Here is a 24,454-nt window from a genome sequence, read left to right as displayed (position 1 = left end):
ACATGGGCACAGTCAGGATGTGGCACCATCAGGACAAAGGACACATGCTTGCACAAGGTATAAACAGGGCTAGAGATTCCTATCTCAATGAGACTCACCTTCGGACACATCCAAAATAAGCATGACTCAAGCAGGAGTTCTGCGAGAGCCTTTGTCGTTTACTGCCTTCTTGGCACGACTCCTGTCCCCGCCAGCCTCTCTCCCTGAGACTCCATCTGATCTTGATCTGAAACTGACCTCTTTATGTAAGAGAACAGACTGTTACATAAGTAAATATCAGAACAACCGATGATTCCACAATGCTGCACGGAACAAAAATGTGTTTTTTTAATGAATCAGAACACAAACACATCAAATAAACAGTAGACTTAACTGTTCATGGAGACGACCTGGGTTTGAGAGAAAATGTTAATTATACTCGTGTATATCAATATCCGAGCGGCCAAAATGCATCAGCACAGTGAGGGCCACCATCTGTGAAACATTAACAAAGAGGGAACTGAACATGTTGTTGCACCGGAATGGTTCCTCCTGGCCAAAATGTCAGAGAGAGTTAGCATCAGGGTCATTGAAGCTGTGTTGTGTATCCGACTGGGAGGGAGGTGTTGCCAACAGCCAAGTGTGGGGGAATGAAAATGAAAGATGCAGTTCATTTTGCTGACGTTTTTTTTCGTACATCACATTTTCATCACTCTCTCTCCCATCTCCACGGCAACAGTATAAAAAATAGGTTGTGGGAGACGGAGTGCGAGAAATGGAGAGATGAACGAGAGTGGCCAATCTGTCACCACGACACGAGAAATGAGAAACACATCTCTCTTTCCTTCTCTCTCCTCTCTCCCCTGCTCCCTTCCTCCAGTCCTGTCCTCTGATCCATGACACAAATGTTTGTAGACTTGAATTAGCTGGTAAAATAAGAAAAAACGATTTTAGATTTGTCAACTAGTGAAGTGCATGGTAAACACAGGGTCTAGTGTGTGTGTTTTTTGTTGTTGTTGAGTGAATGACATTGGCCATTTTATGTGCATGCAGTTGTCATCACTCAGAGATGGCTGGAGAACAGGAAGTGGTTTGTGTTCGGACTTCTGGATCTGTTGACGTCGTGACACTAGCAGGGTCACAACCAATTCACACAACGTTGGTATGGATTGGAAAATAACATGCATGTGTATAGATGTGTCTGCACACATAATCACACACACATGAATCAAGTGCGCACACACACACACAGTGTTATCCCAAGATTTAGCTCTACTGTGATTCTTTTTCGTCGCTGCACCTGCACCACACACATCAACAAAGTCATCTAGCTGCTTCTCTTTCTGTAGTTACACTTGAAACAGGAGGCCTACTTTTTGTATATGTGCGCCAACCATCAAGCAGGTACATGCCTAATACAGTCTAGCATTGTGTGCTCAGTAATGTACTGGTGAAATGGCCACTGATGAACCTGCTAGGCCTATCATTTGTCACTTGTCATTCAGCAGCTGAGAGTCTTCTAGAGGTCTCCAAGGGTCAGCTGTGAAGGTGCCCCCCCCCCCCCAAAAAAAAAGAAGAAGTGGGATGTTCCCCAATGCTGGAAGGGAGGCCTAAGTGACAGAAATATTGTCCCAGAATTCATTGCATATCCTATCCTATAATGATATAATAGATTGATTAACATCGTATCATTCAGCTAACGTTCAAGCCAAAATTTGACGTAAAGAACTAGCAACTAAAGTTCTATCGTGTTTGCATGTGAGCAAAAGAGAAAACAACAGGATATATTTGCAAATATTTATTAAAGTACAACATAACAAATATAGATGTAAAACAAATGTATAAATGATATTTATCTTAGAAATCAAGAGTGACTTTAAGAAGTCAAAATAGGCAACGAACAAAATAAAAGGTATAGTTTTGGCGTGTTATAAAGAAAATAAGAGAATACATATTTTCACGTCTGGAAAGCGCTTTTTTGTTCCTATCTTCAAGATGAAGGATGAGAGGCGTTTGCTATCCGTGGAGCTTCACACAGAAGTAAGAGCTGTGCCAAAAGCGTTTCAAAGTATCTCCTAACTTTTGTTACCATTGAATCACTTTCAGTGGTCGGTCGATGCTTAGTCAGTCAAATCTTTAGTCAGTCAAATCTCGAATGAGCATTTTGTTGTTGTTGCTGTTGTCATGACTACACTTCAATCTCCTTGAAGCAGAATACAACAGGTACAAAAAAAAACAAGGCTTCCTGTCCTGAAGTCCTCGGCAGTAGAAAAGGAATCTATCTGAAGAGGTGTATTCAACACTGTGTCAAAGCTAATGTGCTAACCCTAGCTTCTCTGAGAAGCGTTAGCAATATAATCCAGCCAGTGATATATTACTTGGTAGAGTTCTTTACAAAAAAATGCTTCAAATGCATACCATAGCCACATACACTGAGTGTACAAAACATTAATAACCCCTCCCTTCCTTGCTCTCAGAACATCCTCAATTAGTCAGGGCATGGTCTCTACTGACTTGCCTAGTAAATAAAGGATGGCCCAGTTGTGTCAAGTTGGCAGGATGTCCCTTGGGTGGTGGACCATTCTTGACAGACACGGGAAATTGTTGAGCGTAAAAATCTCAGCAGTGTTTCAGTTCTTGGCACAAACCGGTGCGCCTGGCACCTACTACCATACCCCATTCAATGGACCTTCAATGTTTTGTCTTGCCCGTTCACCCTCTGAATGGCACACATACACAATCCATGTCTCAATTGTCTCAATGCTTAAAAATCCTTCTTTAACCTGTCTCCTACCCTTCATCTACACCGATTGAAGTGGATTTAGCAAGTGACATCAATAAGGGATCATAGTTTTCACCTAGATTCACCTGGTCAGTCTATGTCATGGAAAGAGCAGGTTTTCTTAATGTTTTGTATACTCAGTGTATATCGATATGCTAATACACAGTATATTTGTATGTAGAAACATATATTTTCAAGGAGAATGGCCTCTATATACACAGGAGCAGCTTGGAGATCAGTCGAGCTCAGTTCATTGGGCCCCCGTGTGCAGCAAAAAATTGTAGGGAAAAGGTGGCGTGTCAGTGCCAGGAAGGCGGCGTACACGTTCTATTTCTCCTCAGGCTCCGCCCCTCACTGGGCAGTGTCAGAGTCACTGGAGTCCAGGCTTTGCTGTGGGGGCGTGGCTATGCGGCGGCCGGTCGTTGGGCAGTAGAGCGCCTGTGTGCTCCGGCGAAGGTTCTCCAGGGACTGCAGGAAAGACCGGCGCGCCCTCTCCTCCTCCAGGGGCGAGGCGCCCTCCTCCTCCACCTCAGCGATCTCGGCGAAGGTGACGGGCTGGGTCTTGAAGCGGGCCTCACGGGGCCGACGGGGGCGGCTCTTGCCACGGGCGGGCCCCTTGGGGACGGGGAGCTGCTGGGGGAACTCCTCCATGGTTGAGGAGAGCAAGTGGGCAGGCAGCACGTGGTGGAATCCCTGGGTCTCCAAGGGCATCTGACGGACAACAGCCATATGGTGGAAGCCCTGGGTCTCCATGGGCATCGGACGGACAACAGCCATGTGTGGAGCACTGAGTGTGAAAGCACGTGTGAAAAGCAGTTGTTTTTTCACGTCCCAAAGTTCTTCTCTCTCTTTATTTGGTGCCTCCTCTTCTGTCAGAGGCTCTTTCTCTGATAGTGAAGCAGAGTTCTCTCACAAACACATCAAACTCTCATAGAATCTTCTAAAGTCGCGGATGATGAAACTCAATGTCTGTACCAAAGAGCTGCTCTGTCAAGCCTTGACTTCTGTTTTCCAATTCTCCAGTATTTGAATCCTAGTAGAGCCCGTGTGAGTGGAGATCCAATATATCTGTCCACACAGTTCTTCCTTCTTGGTTCTCTATAGCTCTGCTACTGACACAGACAGCTCCGGCAATGGCTTTTATAGCTCTGTCTCGCTACCCAGTCAACTTCACTGCCCCTCCCTCGTTCTCTCTCTGTGCCATCAACCCCCCCCCCCCCACCCCCCCACCCCTCTTAGTCACGGTTCCGGCTTCCATATCAGTCGCCCAGAGTCAGTCTCTCTAAATAAACAGAAACGGAGTGAGAGAGGAGCAAGGGAGAGAAGTGTGTTTGGTAAAGATGGGGAATGGTGGAGAGAGGGAACGAATGTAAAGGGAAAGACAAACAAACAAAAAGATTTAGAGGGATCCTAGATGTGTATGGGTCAGATAATCCAAATGGTTGTGGGGGGAAACCATATAGCTAGTCAGCTGTGCTTGCAGTGTACATATGCATGGTGACACGCAAAGATAAACATTAAGGCATTAAGGCATGCAATCCCCACATAAATACATATACAGTGGGGCAAAAAAGTATTTAGTCAGCCACCAAATGTGCAAGTTCTCCAACTTAAAAAGATGAGAGAGGCCTGTAATTTCCATCATAGGTACACTTCAACTATGACAGACAAATGTTTCGTGAGATTTTGAGTGAAAACCTCCTTCCATCAGCAAGGGCATTGAAGATGAAACGTGGCTGGGTCTTTCAGCATGACAATGATCCCAAACACACCGCCCGGGCAATGAAGGAGTGGCTTTGTAAGAAGCATTTCAAGGTCCTGGAGTGGTCTAGCCAGTCTCCAGATCTCAACCCCATAGAAAATCTTTGGAGGGAGTTGAAAGTCTGTGTTGCCCAGCAACAGCCCAAAAACATCACTGCTCTAGAGGTAAACTGCATGGAGGAATGGGCCAAAATACCAGCAACAGTGTGTGAAAAACATTGTGAAGACTTACAGAAAACGTTTGACCTCTGTCATTGCCAACAAAGGGTATATAACAAAGTATTGAGATAAACTTTTGTTATTGACCAAATACTTATTTTCCACCATAATTTGCAAATAAATTAATAAAAAATCCTACAGTGTGATTTTCTGGAATTTTTCCCTCATTTTGTCTGTCATAGTTGAAGTGTACCTATGATGAAAATTACAGGCCTCTCTCATCTTTTTAAGTGGGAGAACAATTGTTGGCTGACTAAATACTTTTTTGCCCCACTGTATGTAGGTACAAACACATAGGGACGCGCATGCAGAGGAACGATGAAGCACATGCAGGAGAATACCAAGGGATTTAGAGCGTTATGTGTAGGAACAGAGTGGCGCAGCCGTCTAAGGCACTGCATCTCAGTGCTAGGGGAGTAACTATAGACCCTGGCTGTATCACAACCAGCCGTGATTAGGAGTTTTATAGGGGCGGTGCACAATTGGCCCAGCATCGTCCGGGTTAGGGTTTGGCCGTCATTGTAAATAAGAATTTGTTCTTAACTGACTTACCTCCTTAAGTAAATAAAATACATGTAATTATCCATTTCGATCCCACACTCTTAGAAATAAAATATTGTGTCAAATAAGGCTTCTCTATAGGGCACCAGCTTTAGCTGTATTCGTTACCTCACCTGCATTTCTGTTTTGTATAGCTTGAACTGTCCATGGGTGTCTGCTTACTACTGTATATCTGCTTGTGTGGTTGACACAGCTTGGTTACATGTATATGCTCAACAATGTTCCATGAATTTAGGAGAACCACTTGAATAACCCCTTTTACTCCTTACGGTACAAAAAAAAGGTTCCAAAAGGGTTCTGCGGTTCTGCGGTTCTGCGGTGAATGCACACACACAGTATATGGATGTATGGGATCTGTACTCTTCTCTATAGGCCCGAACTGGAAATGTCACCGTTGGCATGGCGACACATAACCAAACACCGGGAGTCCCCCAGGGCAAATCCCAGTGCGGTCTATATTAGCATAGCATAATGCACAGCGGTAATGACAACAACAACAAAACATGATCCCATGTGGCTGTGGATTGAGGCGGGTCATCTCCGAGGCACGTTTGTCAGTGCTCAGACCACATTGACCCGAAAGGGAGGTAGGGTTTTAGCTAGGATGTCACCCTCGGGTTACGCCAATGACGGCAGGCTCTAAAACAGATTTCATTTCACCATGCATTCTTAGGATGATACCTGAGGAGAATTAGAAGGAGACAAGCTCACTGTTTACCAATACTCTTCACTTGCACGCATTTGGGCACACACAGACACAGACACACACAGACACAGTCACACAGACAGTCACAGACACAGACACAGACACACACAGTCACAGACACACACAGACACACACAGTCACACAGACAGTCACAGACACAGACAGTCACAGAAACAGACACACACAGACACAGTCACAGACACAGTCACAGACACAGTCACAGACACACACAATCACAGACACGGTTACAGACACACACAGTCACAGACACAGTCACAGACACAGTCACAGACACACACACAGTCACAGACACAGTCACAGACACACACAGTCACAGACACAGTCACAGACACACACAATCACAGAAACAGTCACAGACACACACAGTCACAGACACAGTCACAGACACAGTCACAGACACACACAGTCACAGAAACAGACACACACAGACACAGTCACAGTCACAGACACACACAGTCACAGTCACACAGACAGTCACAGACACAGACAGTCACACAGACAGTCACAGACACAGACAGTCACAGAAACAGACACACACAGACACAGACACACAGACACAGTCACAGACACAGTCACAGACACAGTCACAGACACACACAATCACAGACACAGTTACAGACACACACAGTTACAGACACAGTCACAGACACACACAATCACAGACACACACAGTCACAGACACACACAGTCACAGACACACACAGTCAGAGTCACAGACACACACAGTCACAAACACAGTCACAGACACAGACACAGTCACAGACACACACAGTCACAGACACAGTCACAGACACACACAGTCAGAGTCACAGACACACACAGTCACAGACACAGTCACAGACACAGACACAGACACACACAATCACAGAAACAGACACAGACACACACAGTCAGAGTCACAGACACACACAGTCACAGACACAGTCACAGACACACACCGGGGGTGTAAGAAGATGTAAAGTTGTAAATACACCCTACAGCCATCAGCTCTATTTTAACTCAGTATGAAGGTCATCTCCTCCAGTCACAAGTTGCCATTTAGGTGACCTCACGTTCATAAGACATTCTTGTCTGGTGGTAAGACCGTGTGTGTGTGTGTGTTTGCATTTGTGCGTGTGTGTGTGTGTGTGTGTGTGTGTGTGTGTGCGCGCACAAATGCATGTGATTTACTGGTTCTGTATCCACCCATGCTTCTTGACGAATGAGCAGTGTTGCACCGTGTTGGCCCAGAGACCTTTGTGGGGCAAAGAGTTGTTTTTCCTATTATGATCAGGCACACAATGCTTCTACTGTACATGGGGTTTGGACCGGCGCTGTAAAGACCAGGAGAAGAACCAAGAGGACTTCTTTCTGCTCCATTCTGTCTGAAACCCAAGTCTGGTTGAGTAGTTACGCAATTTCATTATTATCAACGAGGCGGACGGGCGGAAAACGAATGCCCGTAGTTTTAATTAACGGGTAGGCTTGCCTTTCACTTTCCACTGAATGTGTAAAGTGATGCCGGAGCCTCGGAGTACAGGGGTCTACGGGGGGTGTAGTATTACACAGCTCAATAGAAGAGATGCTCGGAGTCCAAGGGGCTGCAGGGAAGGAAAGGATTGTTTTTCCGTTGTTATATATCACGCGAAGGCCAGAGGACAGAGGAGGCTCGTCAATCTGTTACTCTGTGTGTCATAGTAACAAGGACCTATACACTGAGAGGACAAAACATTAGGAACACCTGCTCTTTCCAATGACATAGACTGACCAGGTGAATCCAGGTGAAAGTTATGATCCCTTATTGATGTCACTTGTTAAGGCCACTTCAATCAGTGTAGATGAAGGGAAGGTGACATGTTGAAGAATGATTTTTAAGCCTTGAGATAATTGAGACATGGATTGTGTGTGTGGGCCATTCAGAGGGCGAAAAGGGCAAGTCAAAACATTGAAGTGCCTTTGAACGTGGAATGGTAGTAGGTGCCAGGCGCACAGGTTTGTGTCAAGAACTGCAACGCTGCTGGGATTTTCACGCTCAACAGTTTCCCGTGTGTATCAAGAATGGTCCACCACCCAAAGGACATCCTGCCAACTTTTAACACCTTGTAGAATCCATGCTCCGATGAATTGAGGCTGTTCTGAGGGCAAAAGGTGATACAACTCAATATTAGGAAGGTGTTCCTAATGTTTTGTATACTGGGTGTACGTACTGTGTTCATGCGCGCACGCCCACACTTTTCCCTTTCACACGACACAGGTTCAGATGTAGACTACGATCCAGGCTACCTACTGTGTGTGTTTGTGTGTTTGTGTGAGAGGGAAAAGTCATGACCTGCCAAGTCTGGTCCGTAAAGGTCAGAGGTGAGGGGAACACAGGCCACATTCCTGACCCAGCCTCTTTCCTCCCTCTACCCGCCATATTGACACCACCCGTCACCGTGGTAACCGTGCAAATGTCAGGGCACGAAGAAGGTGAGGGGAAGGTACCACAGTTGAGTACGGTGAAAAAGAGTCTGAATACCCGTACTCGCGTACTACATATTAAACCACATACTCAGTCCAGCGTTTGATCTAGTAGAATTCACTCACCTTTTCCGACTCTGATAACCAGCTAAATTTTACACGCCGTATCAAAATGAAGTCAATGCAATCGGAGTATTTCACATACTATAAAATGTTTATTTTTTTTATACTATTTATTATGCTAGTCTGAGTATTTGGACACGACCAGTGAGTGTGTGTGCATACAAGATATTTGTGTGTACATACAGTGTGTTGTGTGTCCTCTATCTGGAGTGTATACATTTAAAGGATGTGTGTATAATGTGCATGAAGCCTCACATCTTAATGTTTTCACATCTCCATATAGAAGGCCAGTAAAGAGGTCGGAGGATATTCTTACCTTTATTTAACTATGCAAGTTAGTTAAGAACAAATCCTAATTTACAATGACGGTCTACACCGGCCAAATCCTAACGACGCTGGGCCAATTGTGCGCCGCCCTATGGGACTCCCAATCACGGCCGGTTGTGATACAGCCTGGATTCAAACCAGGGTGTCTGTAGTGATGCCTCTAGCACTGAGATGCACTGCCTTAGACCGCTGTGCCACTTGGGAGCCTCGAGCAGGAAGTGAGGGGGGAGGGGGGAATAAATATAGCCCCTCTAAGGAGTTAGATATCCCTCAGAGATCAGACTCACCCTGGAAAATACAACACAACAAAATCAATGGTGGAAATTGAACTCTGAAAGGGTGATATGTACACTATTTTCAGTGACCATATGAGTCCCAATGTACTGGTGTTTAAAATAACACTTTTGAAAGTGTTAAAGATTTAACTCTTTTTCTTTGTATTGTCTTTTACCAGATCTAATGTGTTAACATTAATTTCATGAATAACACCTTAATTTCACATTTCCACAAACTTCAAAGGGTTTCCTTTCAAATAGTATCAATAATGTGCATATCCTTGCCCCAGGTCCTGAACTACAGGCAGTTAGATTTGGGTATGTCATTTTAGGCTAAAATTTAAAACACTTTATTTAGAGTTATCTGGACTCACTCTGCTTAGTGCTGATGCTGTTACACTTTCTCATTGTACGAAATGAATACACGGAGTGTTACAGTAAATCATTTTGGGGTGTTGTTTTAACACTGTATGTTGTGAAGCCTAATTTCCATATTTCCCAAGGTGCCTTTTCTTTTCGAGTGAAGTGTAGAGTTACCACCCATGACTGTATTTGTAGAGTTACCACCCATGACTGTATTTGTAGAGTTTACCACCCATTCCTGTATTTGTGGAGTTACCATCCATGAATGTATTTCCAGAGTGTACCATCCATGAATGTATTTGGAGAGTTTACCACCCATGACTGTATTTGTAGGTACCACCCATGACTATATTTGTAGGTGCCACCCATGACTATATTTGTAGGTACCACCCATGACTGTATTTGTAGGTACCACCCATGACTATATTTGTAGGTACCACCCATGACTATATGTGTATGTACCACCCATGACTGTATTTGTAGGTACCACCCATGACGGTGTTTGTCAGTGACAGAGACATGGTTATTGAATGATTTCCTTTTAAAGGCTTGTGGCTTTCACCAAGTGAGTACCTAGGCAAATGCCATCATTAAAATTAAACTCTATGACAATACATATAGTATATCCTAAGGCATTACTTTGATGGCCTAGGTTTACCCTAACACAGTGGTGTTAGGAAGCTCCTGGTTTACAGGCCACATCAGGCCTGCAAGTCACATTATACTGGCTTGCGAAATTATGTGTAACTCCTATTGGAATCCAGTTAGGAGTTAGGATATCCAACAGTTGGAATTTTCATTAATCTGCAACCTGCATTCAGAATGACTGTCAGGGTTAGGTAAATTGATAAGTAGACTACCTCAAAACCATTTAAACTTGAACAGCAACTAACTGACTGATTGGATTAGTTTAGAAAAAATTATGTTATTTATCTTTGTGTAGCATAAGATTAATCAGTCAATCAATGTACATGCAAAAACAAATCAACCTGCAATATAGAATGCTGGGAAATATGGTAATAATGGATATGGTTTTGATGGGACTGTTTTGCTCTCCAAAGTGTAAAACAATAACTCTGGCTATTAACTCCAAAACTGGGGGTTATTTTACACCACTGAGTGTTAATTTCACTGTTACAGAGTGAATCTAATTCCTGAATCAACAGTAGAAATGTTACACTGGAAAATCAATGCTAGCCAATTTACTGCACATGATCAACAAGATTATTTATAGATAAAGGCTTCTGGCCAGGAAGACATTCCCACGCTGGGTCAACAACCTTCAAATAACGTTCTATTAACATACTCAGATGCACATTCTAAAAGCCAATTTATTCTTGATCTGTCATCTGCAGCTATAAATTAGCTTTTAGCCTCTGATCCTCTTAAAAGACTGTGACTCATTGGTAAAATAGGAATACATAAATCTAACAAATCTGTTCATCATATATGCATAGTCACTTTAACCATATCTACATGTACATACTACCTCAATCAGCCCGACTAACCGGTGTCTGTATGTAGCCTCGCTACTGTTATGGCCTCGCTACTGTTATAGCCTCGCTACTATTATAGCCTCGCTACTATTATAGCCTCACTACCGTTATAGCCTCGCTAATGTATATAGCCTCACTACTGTTATAGCCTCTCTACTGTTATAGCCTCGCTACTGTTATAGCCTCGCTACTGTTATAGCCTCGTTACTGTTATAGCCTCGTTACTGTTATTTTTCACTGATGTTTTCATTTCTTTACTTACCTATTGTTCACATAATACCTTTTTTTGCACTATTGGTTAGAGCCTGTAAGTAAGCATTTCACTGTAAGGTCTACTACACCTGTTGTATTCAGCATTTCACTGTAAGGTCTACTACACCTGTTGTATTCGGCATCACGTGACAAACAAACTGAGATTTGAACATGATTTCTTCGTGGGTTGGCAAAATTCAGGTAAAAAAGGCTTTTTCCGAGAATCTTTTTCTCCTGGGAATTTTTGGAACTTTACCGGTATTTTGCAACACTATTTCACTGACATGAAATGTAAATTATATATTTATTTTTAAGTGACACCACATGATAATTACATTGACATTTTTTACAGTCATGAACACACAGACAGATACTGTGAGGTTGACAAAATCTCACACGGGAAAGAGAATAATTTGCATACCGAGAAGAGGACATTTGCTAAATGGTGTGTGAACTGAACAGGCAATTGGGTCATTCCACGAAATGAGTGCCTTTTGCGTTCCTTTGATATTTTCAGTAGAAGTTGTGCACCAATGTTGAATTTTAAAAGCATGTTATATAAAATGAAGTGCGCTTTAATATATACCACACGGAGAATTCAATCAAATCTGAATAAAGTCTTGTTAAAGTTCCAAAATTCAGCATTTTGACACGTTCCTCCATCAATCGTGTCATTTTAAACCACTTAATCCCAAAATTTCTCCAAGTTTCACCATCATTGTGAAGCCATTGTTATTTTTGTTGCTTTGACCAAGTTATTTCTGAAGACTATTATTATGTGATTAGTGATTCATTTACTGTCTGTCCCTCATTTTAAGGTTTATCCCAACCAAGCTGCACTGCTTCTTAACACAGCGCGCATGCAACCCGGAGGCCAGCCGCACCAAGCCCTCCCGAACCCGGACGACGCTAGGCCAATGGTGCATCGCCCCACAGGCCTCCCGGTCGCGGCCGATTGCGACAGAGCCTGGGCACGAACCCAGGGTCTCTGGTGGCGCAGCTGGTGCTTTAGTGCAGCGCCCTTAACCACTGCGCCACCCGGGAGGCCCCCTAAACTCTTGTTTTAATATGCTGAAACTATTCCTTTCAAAATATTTATTTGAAAACAAACATTGAACATATAATAGTCAATTGATAGAATTAAAAGCACATGAGCTGGTTCCACTCTTCTTAGCCATTTTGTGGTGTTTTGTGGTGGGAAACTGAGTGGGTCTAACATGTTTTTCATTAATTTAAATGTGCGCTTTATAACAGAATGTTAAAATTAGGTGTTTTTTTGTGTGTGTTTTTTTAACAGTTGCACTTCTCAAAAGGCACCCAATTGACACCAAATGTCCAATCGACCCTTCCCCATAGGGCGGCGCACAATTGACCCACCGTCGTCCATATTAGGGTTTGGCCGGGGTAGGCTGTCATTGTAAATAATAATTTGTGAACTGACTTGCCTAGTTAAATAAAGGTTAAATAAAACATTCAAAATAAACAGCACGTCAACCCTGTTACGGTCAACCCTGTTACTTTATTTGGCACTTACAATAGTATACTATTGTATCAACCAGTGAGTGCCCAGTGGTTTGTTCCCTAACCATCAACATGTTATTTTATAGATTAGAAACAGAAATCGGTAGGAAAACAATCTGCCTGGACAAGTGGTAGACTGCTGCTTACACCTCCCACCCAATTTATGTGGCATTAAGAAAAGGGCCCTGGGATTTGGGATTGGTCCAGAGAGTGGTTCATACATTCTACTGGGAGTGTTAGGAAATGGTGGAGAGGAGGAGGGGGAGTGGTGAAGGAGAGGGAGAGGAGCAGTCCCATAAAGGTTGTAAAGGATTGTGGAGCCATATGGTCCATGAGTAGGGAAGCCGTCTGTCTGAGAAACTGAGCATATCGGTCACCTCGTTCTCAGACAGCAGGCCTCTCAGTAAAACACAGTGGCAGCCAAGTGTTGCAGCCAAGAAGACGAGAGCATGCATACAGCACACACACAAGCATGACCAAGTTTCCATCAGCCCATGAGTGCATATTGTAATATCTTGTTTAGTGTGATTTAGAGGGGTTTGGTTAAATGCGGAAGACACATTTCCTTCTTTTCTGAGTGCAGATAATACCCTGTCTCCTATGTCATACACCAGAGATCATGCTTAATCCCTTAGGTGTGGATTACACTTAAGTATGGATTAAAAATATTTTTCAATGGAGTTCACTTTTTAGTCCTGGCTAGGCTTCATCTGTGTCCGGAAAACTGCCCCTTCAGCTTTAAACTATAATCTCCTAACTCAACTGAATCTCACTGTTTTCCCGAGCCTAGCACTTTTGTCCATTGATTTTTGCTGATTAAAAAAACAAAACAGGAAACAAAGTGGAATTACGAGTTACAGGCTACTATCAGCAGGTCTACTAGTCTAATTAGGGAAGGCTTGTTTTTCCCCATTTGTTTTCCTTTTGCGAAATGTTTTTCTACAGTGTGCCATAATGAACACGACCCCGGAATACCTCTCATCGGTGCGCTAAAGAGCGTTTGCTCAAGCACAAACAGAACCACCAAGAGCGAGTTACATAACAAATACTTCTGTTACCTCATTTACCATACTGAGATGAGCCAATGAGTCGCTCAGTTGACAATACCACTTTTAGGTTAATCCCATTTTGACGCAAGGTTTCGAGGACCCTATTTTAGTTGGAAACATGAGCCTAATCAAGCGAGCTGTTTCTAATGAAAAGATAGGCCTTGGTTCTGGGTTCTGAGATTACCTTGTGAGGGACATTTCTGTCAGCTACTGACTGCACAATACACTCCACACTGCTGTAAAAGCGTTAACAGTATAGTCACTGGGCTGAGTTCAGAGGCTCCCGTGGCTTTTGTTTAACCAAGGCTAACGGGCTTCAGCAGAAACCGAGGAGGGGCAACACTGGTCAGATGTAACAAAAACACAACCACAAGGACCCCGGCTAATGTGAGAATTCTCAGCACGAAGCTACTGAACACATGCCAAATACCTTTCCAGACCAAGAGAAAACGTCAACAATAATAAGATGTGGCTCAATAAAGCCTGGGAGATGAGTGTTCAGATTTATGTGTTCAGATTTAAGTGTTCAGAGATGAGAAATGAGATATGTCTTGTTCGTCTTTGGTCTTGCTTTCAGGTCTTGGCCGTTTAGGTCAGTTTCGTGACCATTCGGAAGCATGACAGACTGGTTCCACTCCCAGATGTGTTTGTGTTGTATAGTCAACTCCTATGATGACTATCGTTGTGACAACGACCATAGAAGGTGAGCTACACAAACAGATATGGGTCCAGGCTAAGAACACAAGGACTTTCAGTGTAAATGTTGCACCTGTATTAGTGTTTTTACAGTAAGAATACGTATTGTACACGAGCGCTTCACTTTCAAACTCAGTGCAGAGGCATTCCTCAGTCCGTTTGGACACAGAGTTCTACCTTCAACCAAATAGTCCCACCACAGTGTGGGATGGCCAGAGTTACCTTCACAAATGTGCGCATACACACACCCCTGGTCAACAGAGGGGCTAAAACCTGTTACACAATATCACTGTGCTCGCTAGACACACACACACACACACACACACACACACACACACACACACACACACACACACACACACACACACACACACACACACACACACACACACACACACACACACACACACACACACACACACACACACCAATTATTCTTCATGGGATGTTAATTGCAAAGTGAAGTTGCCAAGGTAGCCCCCACTGAGCTCATCACACAGCGTGAGTCTCCATGCTTCCTGGGCATTTGTCCGACTGAAACGCACACAGAGACCCAGTGCTACCTCTCCAACTCCCCCCCCCCACCTTTCTCTCCTCTCCCCTTAAAGTCAGTCCCACAGAGGAATGCAGGGGAGAAGCACGGGGTAGTGGTTAGGGTGCCACTGCCAATTAAGTGTTTGGGAACAGGTTATTACTTTCATTAAACACATCAACAAATCACCGGGGGATAATAATTCACGGGCCTGGGTCAGAGGTCAGAGGTCAGAGGCCGGCAGTCTACAATGGTACTGAATGGTATTGGAAAGGTAACTGATAGACTACTGGTACTGAATGGTATTGAAAAGGTAACTGTTAGACTACTGGTACTGAATGGTATTGAAAATTGACTACTGGTACTGAATGGTATTGGAAAGGTAACTGATAGACTACTGGTACTGAATGGTATTGAAAAGGTAACTGTTAGACTACTGGTACTGAATGGTATTGAAAAGGTAACTGTTAGACTACTGGTACTGAATGGTATTGAAAAGGTAACTGTTAGACTACTGGTACTGAATGGCATTGAAAAGGTAACTGTTAGACTACTGGTACTGAATGGTATTGAAAAGGTAACTGTTAGACTACTGGTACTGAATGGTATTGAAAAGGTAACTGTTAGACTACTGGTACTGAATGGTATTGAAAAGGTAACTGTTAGACTACTGGGCTGTCAATGGAGAGACTATGAGGAGTTTTATAGGTCTCTACCAAAGTGCTTCATCACCATTAGTTGTATCTTCCCAATGTCTCATCAGTCATCACAGTTTTGTTTACAGGTTGACTCAAGCCAGGGTTCTATCTCAGTATGTTTAACTGGCATTAGTTGACTCAAGCCAGGGTTCTATCTCAGTATGCTTAACTGGCATTAGTTGACTCAAGCCAGGGTTCTATCTCAGTATGCTTAACTGGCATTAGTTGACTCAAGCCAGGGTTCTATCTCAGTATGCTTAACTGGCATTAGTTGACTCAAGCCAGGGTTCTATCTCAGTATGCTTAACTGGCATTAGTTGACTCAAGCCAGGGTTCTATCTCAGTATGCTTAACTGGCATTAGTTGACTCAAGCCAGGGTTCTATCTCAGTATGCTTAACTGGCATTAGTTGACTCAAGCCAGGGTTCTATCTCAGTATGCTTAACTGGCATTAGTTGACTCAAGCCAGGGTTCTATCTCAGTATGCTTAACTGGCATTAGTTGACTCAAGCCAGGGTTCTATCTCAGTATGCTTAACTGGCATTAGTTGACTCAAGCCAGGGTTCTATCTCAGTATGCTTAACTGGCATTAGTTGACTCAAGCCAGGGTTCTATCTCAGTATGCTTAACTGGCATTAGTTGACTCTAGCCAGGGTTCTATCTCAGTATGTTTAACTGGCATTAGTTGACTCAAGCCAGGGTTCTATCTCAGTATGTTTAACTGGCATTAGTTGACTCAAGCCAGGGTTCTATCTCAGTATGTTTAACTGGCATTAGTTGACTCAAGCCAGGGTTCTATCTCAGTATGCTTAACTGGCATTAGTTGACTCAAGCCAGGGTTCTATCTCAGTATGCTTAACTGGCATTAGTTGACTCAAGCCAGGGTTCTATCTCAGTATGCTTAACTGGCATTAGTTGACTCAAGCCAGGGTTCTATCTCAGTATGCTTAACTGGCATTAGTTGACTCAAGCCAGGGTTCTATCTCAGTATGCTTAACTGGCATTAGTTGACTCAAGCCAGGGTTCTATCTCAGTATGTTTAACTGGCATTAGTTGACTCAAGCCAGGGTTCTATCTCAGTATGCTTAACTGGCATTAGTTGACTCAAGCCAGGGTTCTATCTCAGTATGCTTAACTGGCATTAGTTGACTCAAGCCAGGGTTCTATCTCAGTATGTTTAACTGGCATTAGTTGACTCAAGCCAGGGTTCTATCTCAGTATGCTTAACTGGCATTAGTTGACTCAAGCCAGGGTTCTATCTCAGTATGCTTAACTGGCATTAGTTGACTCAAGCCAGGGTTCTATCTCAGTATGTTTAACTGGCATTAGTTGACTCAAGCCAGGGTTCTATCTCAGTATGCTTAACTGGCATTAGTTGACTCAAGCCAGGGTTCTATCTCAGTATGCTTAACTGGCATTAGTTGACTCAAGCCAGGGTTCTATCTCAGTATGTTTAACTGGCATTAGTTGACTCAAGCCAGGGTTCTATCTCAGTATGCTTAACTGGCATTAGTTGACTCTAGCCAGGGTTCTATCTCAGTATGCTTAACTGGCATTAGTTGACTCAAGCCAGGGTTCTATCTCAGTATGTTTAACTGGCATTAGTTGACTCAAGCCAGGGTTCTATCTCAGTATGTTTAACTGGCATTAGTTGACTCAAGCCAGGGTTCTATCTCAGTATGCTTAACTGGCATTAGTTGACTCTAGCCAGGGTTCTATCTCAGTATGCTTAACTGGCATTAGTTGACTCAAGCCAGGGGTCTATTTCCCATAGTCAACTGGCATCCTTTGTTTTTCTCAAATAGAGAGGGGAAGCCCTCCAACCAGAGAGCAGGGTTGTGTTCATTTGGCAGAAAATGGAACAAAACTGACCAACAGGAGAGGTACTAACTGAACTTGTCCGATAAGAAACACAGGTTTTCTATTTCTATATGCAAACATATGTCCTAATAAACATGGCCCTGGGATGTATTCAGTAAGCACCAAACTAATCAAACTGACTAACAGGGAGGTAAGAACTGATGTTATCCAATAACAAACGCACATTTCTGTTTTCTGTTGCAAAAAAAAAACGTGTTAAAACACTGTGCCCTCATGAAGACGGCCCTGGTCCAGAAACTCTCCTGGCACTGTCACAAAGGGGAGCTTCCTGTTGCAATGAGACATCAGATCAGATGCTGGTAATAGATATCATACTAACACCCTATTAATAACTAGAGCTTGGAATAACCTCAGCTGCCCTTGTATGACTGGACTACGTGCTCTGACATGAGGATGTAGCCTACTAGCTATAGATTGAGTTAGTGTCTATATATATAAAAAACATATCATATGCTTCAGGCTTACATTTCAACCACAGGCTTATGTCGTCACGGTAACCAAGCCTTGTATAAAATCTTAAATGTATATCTTTAAAACAATGTCAGATCTTCAATGTTATATCCACCATCAGGAAAGAAAAAGAAATAGGTTGTGCAGCACCTCCTACTGGAGAGTTGATCTATCTACAGCACCTCCTACTGGAGAGTTGATCTATCTACAGCACCTCCTACTGGAGAGCTGATCTATCTACAGCACCTCCTACTGGAGAGCTGATCTATCTACAGCACCTCCTACTGGAGAGTTGATCTATCGACAGCACGTCCTACTGGAGAGTTGATCTATCGACAGCGCCTCCTACTGGAGAGTTGATCTATCTACAGCACCTCCTACTGGAGAGTTGATCTATCTACAGCACCTCCTACTGGAGAGCTGATCTATCTACAGCACCTCCTACTGGAGAGTTGATCTATCTACAGCACCTCCTACTGGAGAGTTGATCTATCTATAGCACCTCCTACTGGAGAGTTGATCTATCTACAGCACCTCCTACTGGAGAGTTGATCTAACTACAGCACCTGCTACTGGAGAGTTGATCTATCTACAGCTTTTCATTTGGTCTCCTAACCAGGGTTTTAACCAAGCCCTGCCCTGCTTGACTTTGATATGTGCCACTGACTGCTACCAACGTGCTATCGCGAGAATGACTGCTGAGAGATCTCCACTTAAAAACGAAATAGACTCACAATCTAAGTCATTGCAAACGGTATGTTTAACAGGGCAAATGAAATTCAACTATAATTTCTATGTCATATATCAATGCTATTATTTATGCCTATATGGCATTTGCAAAGTCATCAACAGCTATTGTTTAAATTCAACCCAGAATGTTTTTTTTTACAATACAATAGTCCTAGGATTTCAAGCTCTGGTTGAAAGATTTAATGATATTTAGTGATTAATGCAGTGTGTTTGGTTGTCAACACAACATTTAAATGGGATTTTTCTTCTGCTTGGATAGTTCCATCTGTACTACTGACTTAGTCTGGCTTTAATTCCAGTTTGTCCCCAAATTAATAATTTATATGTTGGATTCACGTCTCCATCTCAACAACAAATCTAAGCTAAAGAATAGGACTAAATCAAACTTGATTTAAATAATTAACATTTAAATAATTTCAAGTGCATTTCATGTTTGATTTGATTTTATATAATACTAATCTTTAGCTTAGATTTGTTGTTGAGATGGAGACATATAAATTATTAATGGAGACAAACTGGAATTAAAGCCAGACTAAGTCAGTGGTACAGATGGAACTATCTAAGCAGAAGAAAAATCCCATTTAAATGTTGATATTTGGTTGCGTTGACAACCAAACACAATTCAATATCACCTTTTGAAATACAGTAAATAGATGACAAGTTAACAAATGATGGATTCACGTGTCCAACAAGTTAAAGAATAGGATGAAGCCAGTGGCTCAGCCTGAACTCTCCCGAGCACGAGATACGCCTCCTTTAAATGCTGATATTTGGTTCCGTTGACAAGAAAACACAATTCAACGTTACTTTTTTCAGTGTTACAGTAAATAGCCTAAAGTTAACGCTATCTCACAAACTAACATAACATTAAACCTTCAAATTTGTAACACATCCATGGCTACATTCTGAGGTTACTGTAACTATTTATTTTTTATGTAAACATAGAGAGCGTGCACGTTAAAGATCGCAGGTCATAGGTCATCGCAGGTCTGTGGAGATCTTCACATTACCTGTAATAATCTGAGCAGAATCTCAAACGGCATTGATCACTTCCACCATGTACTTTTCATGTAATCTCAACATTAATCCAGGTCATGTGGTTCTGCTATTAGATGAAGCACAGTGATAACACACAAACTGTTGTTTAAATAAATAAAATATCTGACATTGTATTCCAAGTTGAACTTTGCTGTGCTTTTAAATGGTTTAAAGCTCAGTGATAGACATTTGGGTGACGATTGAACAAAACAATTGGATATTGTTTTTCCTTTGAAATATGGTTGTGCTTTTAGATGGTTGAAAGGATAGTGATGACACATGGGAAATTCAACTCACTTTCGGCTGTATTTTTGAGTGGGTGAATATACTGTAGGTTGTAATATCATTGATCAACATCTCAACTGAATATAACCCAAATTATCCACATCCCTAAGCTTTTTACCAAATCAGTAGTGGGGTGTCCCCTTTGTTATTGTAAGAACTGCAGATCACCCATTTAAGTGTGTTGCAAAGATAAATGTATTACTGAGATTTCTTTAAATTCATTACATAAATTCAAACTCGTGTTCATTATATAACATATTCATTTCTCTCTGCAAACATTCAGGTACATAGGGAAATAATGACTTCCGTATGTACATTTGCATGTCAACACAGACAAACCATAAGGACAACCAATCGAAGAGGAGACATTCTTCTAAGGTTGGAGTAATGAGATTGGCTAATGTCGTTACGAAAGGAGAAGAAGTGCTCCGTAGTTGTGATGGGGGCTGTGACGATCAGCACCAGGTCCAAGCTGTGACGTGTGTGAGGAGAACATTACAGACTTAAGGCTAATTTATTTCTACATAAAACTTCACAGGCACACCAACGAAACGTATACATAACGAGGGTGAGGGGGTGGGTGTGTTGGCTATATCCATGCAACCACTCTGGAGTTGAATAAAATGTCTCGATACAAGGTCAGTCCAAGGCACACTCTTAGGTAAGTGCCTTGATAATGCCTTACAGCGGCCCAGAAAATAAGGCCATGAAAATACCTGATAGTTATATAAAGGCATTGAAAATAAAGTTGCAAATAGAAGGTAGAACCAACATGTTTAACTTCCTGATAGATGCCGATAATAAAAGTTAAATCGATCTCATTAAACTTTAGCACAAGCTTAACATGGTTCTCTAGAATACAATCATCTCTCTGTTGTGTTTATTTACCAACCATTCAAAACAACAACAACTCTCATCCTTTGTTATTACAAAAAAATGAATAATAATAATTCCCAACAGGGCTATATTTGGTCAAATTGACCACTTTAGTTGTTCTTTCACGTTTTATATTGCTGGGACAAAAAGGTAACAAAACAAGGGGTTGTAATTGTAAACAGAATAGCTGATTAAGCAAAATAAAAGGCAACTAGGTAGGAAGCCAAAACGCATTCTCCACCTTTTCCTTGTCCAAATAAATAATAAATGTGGATAAATAATTAAAATATATTGTTGTTACTTCATAAGGCCACACATAGAACCTGACCCCTGAGATTCCATTCCACAAAAACTCTTAAGTGTTAAACTAATCTGTTATGGGACAGATTTAAGGCTAAATGTACGGTAATGATGCAATGAAACAATAACGTTGCTCTTCACATACTTAGAGAGAAAGCATCCCACTGGGCACACTATGTCATTTCAACGTGGATAATTGGGTAATATTTGGTTGAGACGTTGATCAATGAGATTTCAACCTTTATTCATCCACTCAAAACAAGGTCAGCTAGAAGTTTGTTGAATTCCCAGTGTGTTATCACTATGCTTTCAACCATCTGAAGAGCACAACCAAGTTCAAATGGAAAAACAATGTCCGATTTTTATTTAGTTGTTACACAAATGTCTATCACTGTGCTTTCAACCATTTATAAGCACAGCAATGTTCAAGTGGCAATACAATGTCAGATATTTGTTTTATTTATACAACCAAATAATGTGATATCACGGTGCTTCTTCTAATAGCAAAACCAAGTGACCCGGCCATCCAGGATCTCTATACCAGGCGGTGTCAGAGGAAGGCCCTAAAAATTGTCACAAACTACAGCCACCCAAGTCATAGACTGTTCTCTCTGCTACCACATGGCAAGCGGTACCGATGCACCAAGTCTGGAACCAACAGGACCATGAACAGCTTATACCCCCAAGACACAAGACTGCTAAATAGTTAGTTAAATAGTTAGTTAAATAATTAGTTAGATAAATAATTAGTTAGATAAATAATTAGTTAAATAATTAGTTAAATAGTTAGTTAAATAATTAGTTAAATAATTAGTTAAATAGTTAGTTAAATAGTTAGTTAAATAATTAGTTAAATAGTTAGTTAAATAGTTAGTTCAATAATTAGTTCAATAATTAGTTAAATAGTTAGTTAAATAATTAGTTAAATAGTTAGTTAAATAATTTGTTAAATAGTTAGTTGAATAATTTGTTAAATAATTTGTTAAATAGTTAGTTAAATAATTAGTTAAATAGTTAGTTAAATCATTTGTTTAATAGTTAACCAAATAGCTAACCGGACCATCTTCATTGACACTTTTTTGCACTAACTCTCTTGGACTGACTGGATGCTAAAAACACACTGGACTCTACCCACACATACACTGACACCCCAAGACACACACACACACACACACACAAACACGTATACTGACATCACACACACTCGCTCACCACATACGCTGCTGCTACTGTCTATCGATCCTGTTGTCTAGTCACTTTACCCCTACCTACAGTATACTGCTGCTACTGTCTATCTATCCTGTTGTCTAGTCACTTTACCCCTACCTACAGTATACTGCTGCTACTGTCTATTATCTATCCTTTACCCCTACCTACAGTATACTGCTGCTACTGTCTATTATCTATCCTGTTGTCTAGTCACTTTACCCCTACCTATATGTACAGACAGTGGCAAGAAAAAGTATGTGAACCCTTTGGAATTACCTGGATTTCTGCATGAATTGGTCATCAAATTTGATCTGATCTTCATCTAAGTCACAACAATAGACAAACACAGTCTGCTTAAACTAATAACACAGAAATTATTGTATTTTTCTTGACTATATTGAATACATCATTTAAACAGTCACAGTGTAGGTTGGGGAAAGTATGTGAACCCCTAGGCAAATGACCTCTCCAAAAGCTAATTGGAGTCAGGAGTCAGCTAACCTGGAGTACAATCAATGAGACGAGATTGGAGATGCTGGTTAGAGCTGCCCTGCCCGATAAAAAACACTCCGAAAATGTGAGTTTGCTATTCACAAGAAGCATTGCCTGATGTGAACCATGCCTCAACCAAAAGAGATCTCAGAAGACCTAAGGTTTAGAATTGTTGACTTGCATTTAGCTGGAAAGGGTTACAAAAGTATCTCTAAAAGCCTCAACGTTCTTCAGTCCACGGTAAGACAAATTGTCTATAAATGGAGAAAGTTCAGCACTGTTGCTACTCTCCCTAGGATTGGCCATACTGCAAAGATGACTGCAAGAGCACAGCGCAGAATGCTCAATGAGGTTAAGAAGAATCTTAGTGTCAGCTAACGACTTACAGAAATCTCTGGAACATGCTAACATCTCTGTTGACGAGTCTACGATATGTAAAACATTAAACAAGAATGGTGTTCATGGGAGGACACCACGGAAGAAGCCACTGCTGTCCAAAAAAACGCCTGAAGTTCGCAAAAGAGCACCTGGATGTTCCAGTAAAATATTCTGTGGACAGATGAAACTAAAGTTGAATTGTTTGGAAGGAACAGACAACAATATGTGTGGAGATAAAAAGGTACAGAACACCAACATCAAAACCTCATTCCAACTGTAAAGTATGGTGGAGGGAGCATCATGGTTTGGGTCTGCTTTGCTGCCTCAGGGCCTGGACAGCTTGCTATCATCGACGGAAAAATGAATTCCGAAGTTTATCAAGACATTTTGCAGGAGAATGTAAGGCTATCTGTCCGTGAATTGAAGCTCAACGGAAGTTGGGTGATGCAACAGGACAACGACCCAAAACAGCTGTACAGTGTTTTCCTCAGACACATTGGTGTGGCTGGCTTCCGGGTTAAGTGGGCAGTGTGTCAAGAAGCAGTGCAGCTTGGCAAAGTCGTGTTTCGGGGGAAGCATGGCTCTCGACCTTCACCTCTTTCGAGTCCGTACGGGAGTTGCAGCAATGGGACAAGACTGTAACTACCAATTGGGAAAAAGGGGTAAGTACACAACAAATATAACATATAAAATGTATTTTATAAAATAATTATAAAAAAGGACATGGTGCAAAGTGATCAATAGCGTTTGAGATTCTGACAGATTATTACAAATTATTACAACAAATGTGAAGATCTCCACAGACCTGCGACCTCTGCGACCTTTAACGTGCACGCTCTCTATGATTACATAAAAATAAATGTATAGTTACAGAAACCTCAATGGGTCCAAGGATGTGTTACTAATTTTAAAGGTTGAATAAATACTGTTACATTAGTTTGTAAGATTTTGTAAGGTTTGTATTACTGTATTTCAAAAGTGATACTGAAATGCAT

The 24,454-nt window shown here is 41.8% G+C and overlaps 1 protein-coding gene across 1 annotated transcript; it reads right to left on the bottom strand.

Moving 5' to 3' along the window:
* Nucleotides 1-1,768: 1,768 nt before the first annotated feature.
* LOC135556696 (uncharacterized protein C11orf96 homolog) lies at nt 1,769-3,878 on the bottom strand. The gene has a single exon (XM_064990083.1). The coding sequence runs from the start codon at nt 3,536-3,538 to the stop codon at nt 3,113-3,115; it is 426 nt and encodes a 141-aa protein (XP_064846155.1). The 5' UTR covers nt 3,539-3,878; the 3' UTR covers nt 1,769-3,112.
* Nucleotides 3,879-24,454: the final 20,576 nt, after the last annotated feature.

Source organism: Oncorhynchus masou, chromosome 15 (assembly GCF_036934945.1).
Source record: "Oncorhynchus masou masou isolate Uvic2021 chromosome 15, UVic_Omas_1.1, whole genome shotgun sequence".
NCBI lineage: Eukaryota > Metazoa > Chordata > Actinopteri > Salmoniformes > Salmonidae > Oncorhynchus > Oncorhynchus masou.
The sequence above is the reverse complement of the archived record's forward strand: the minus strand, read 5'-3'. Positions and strand labels throughout refer to the sequence as shown.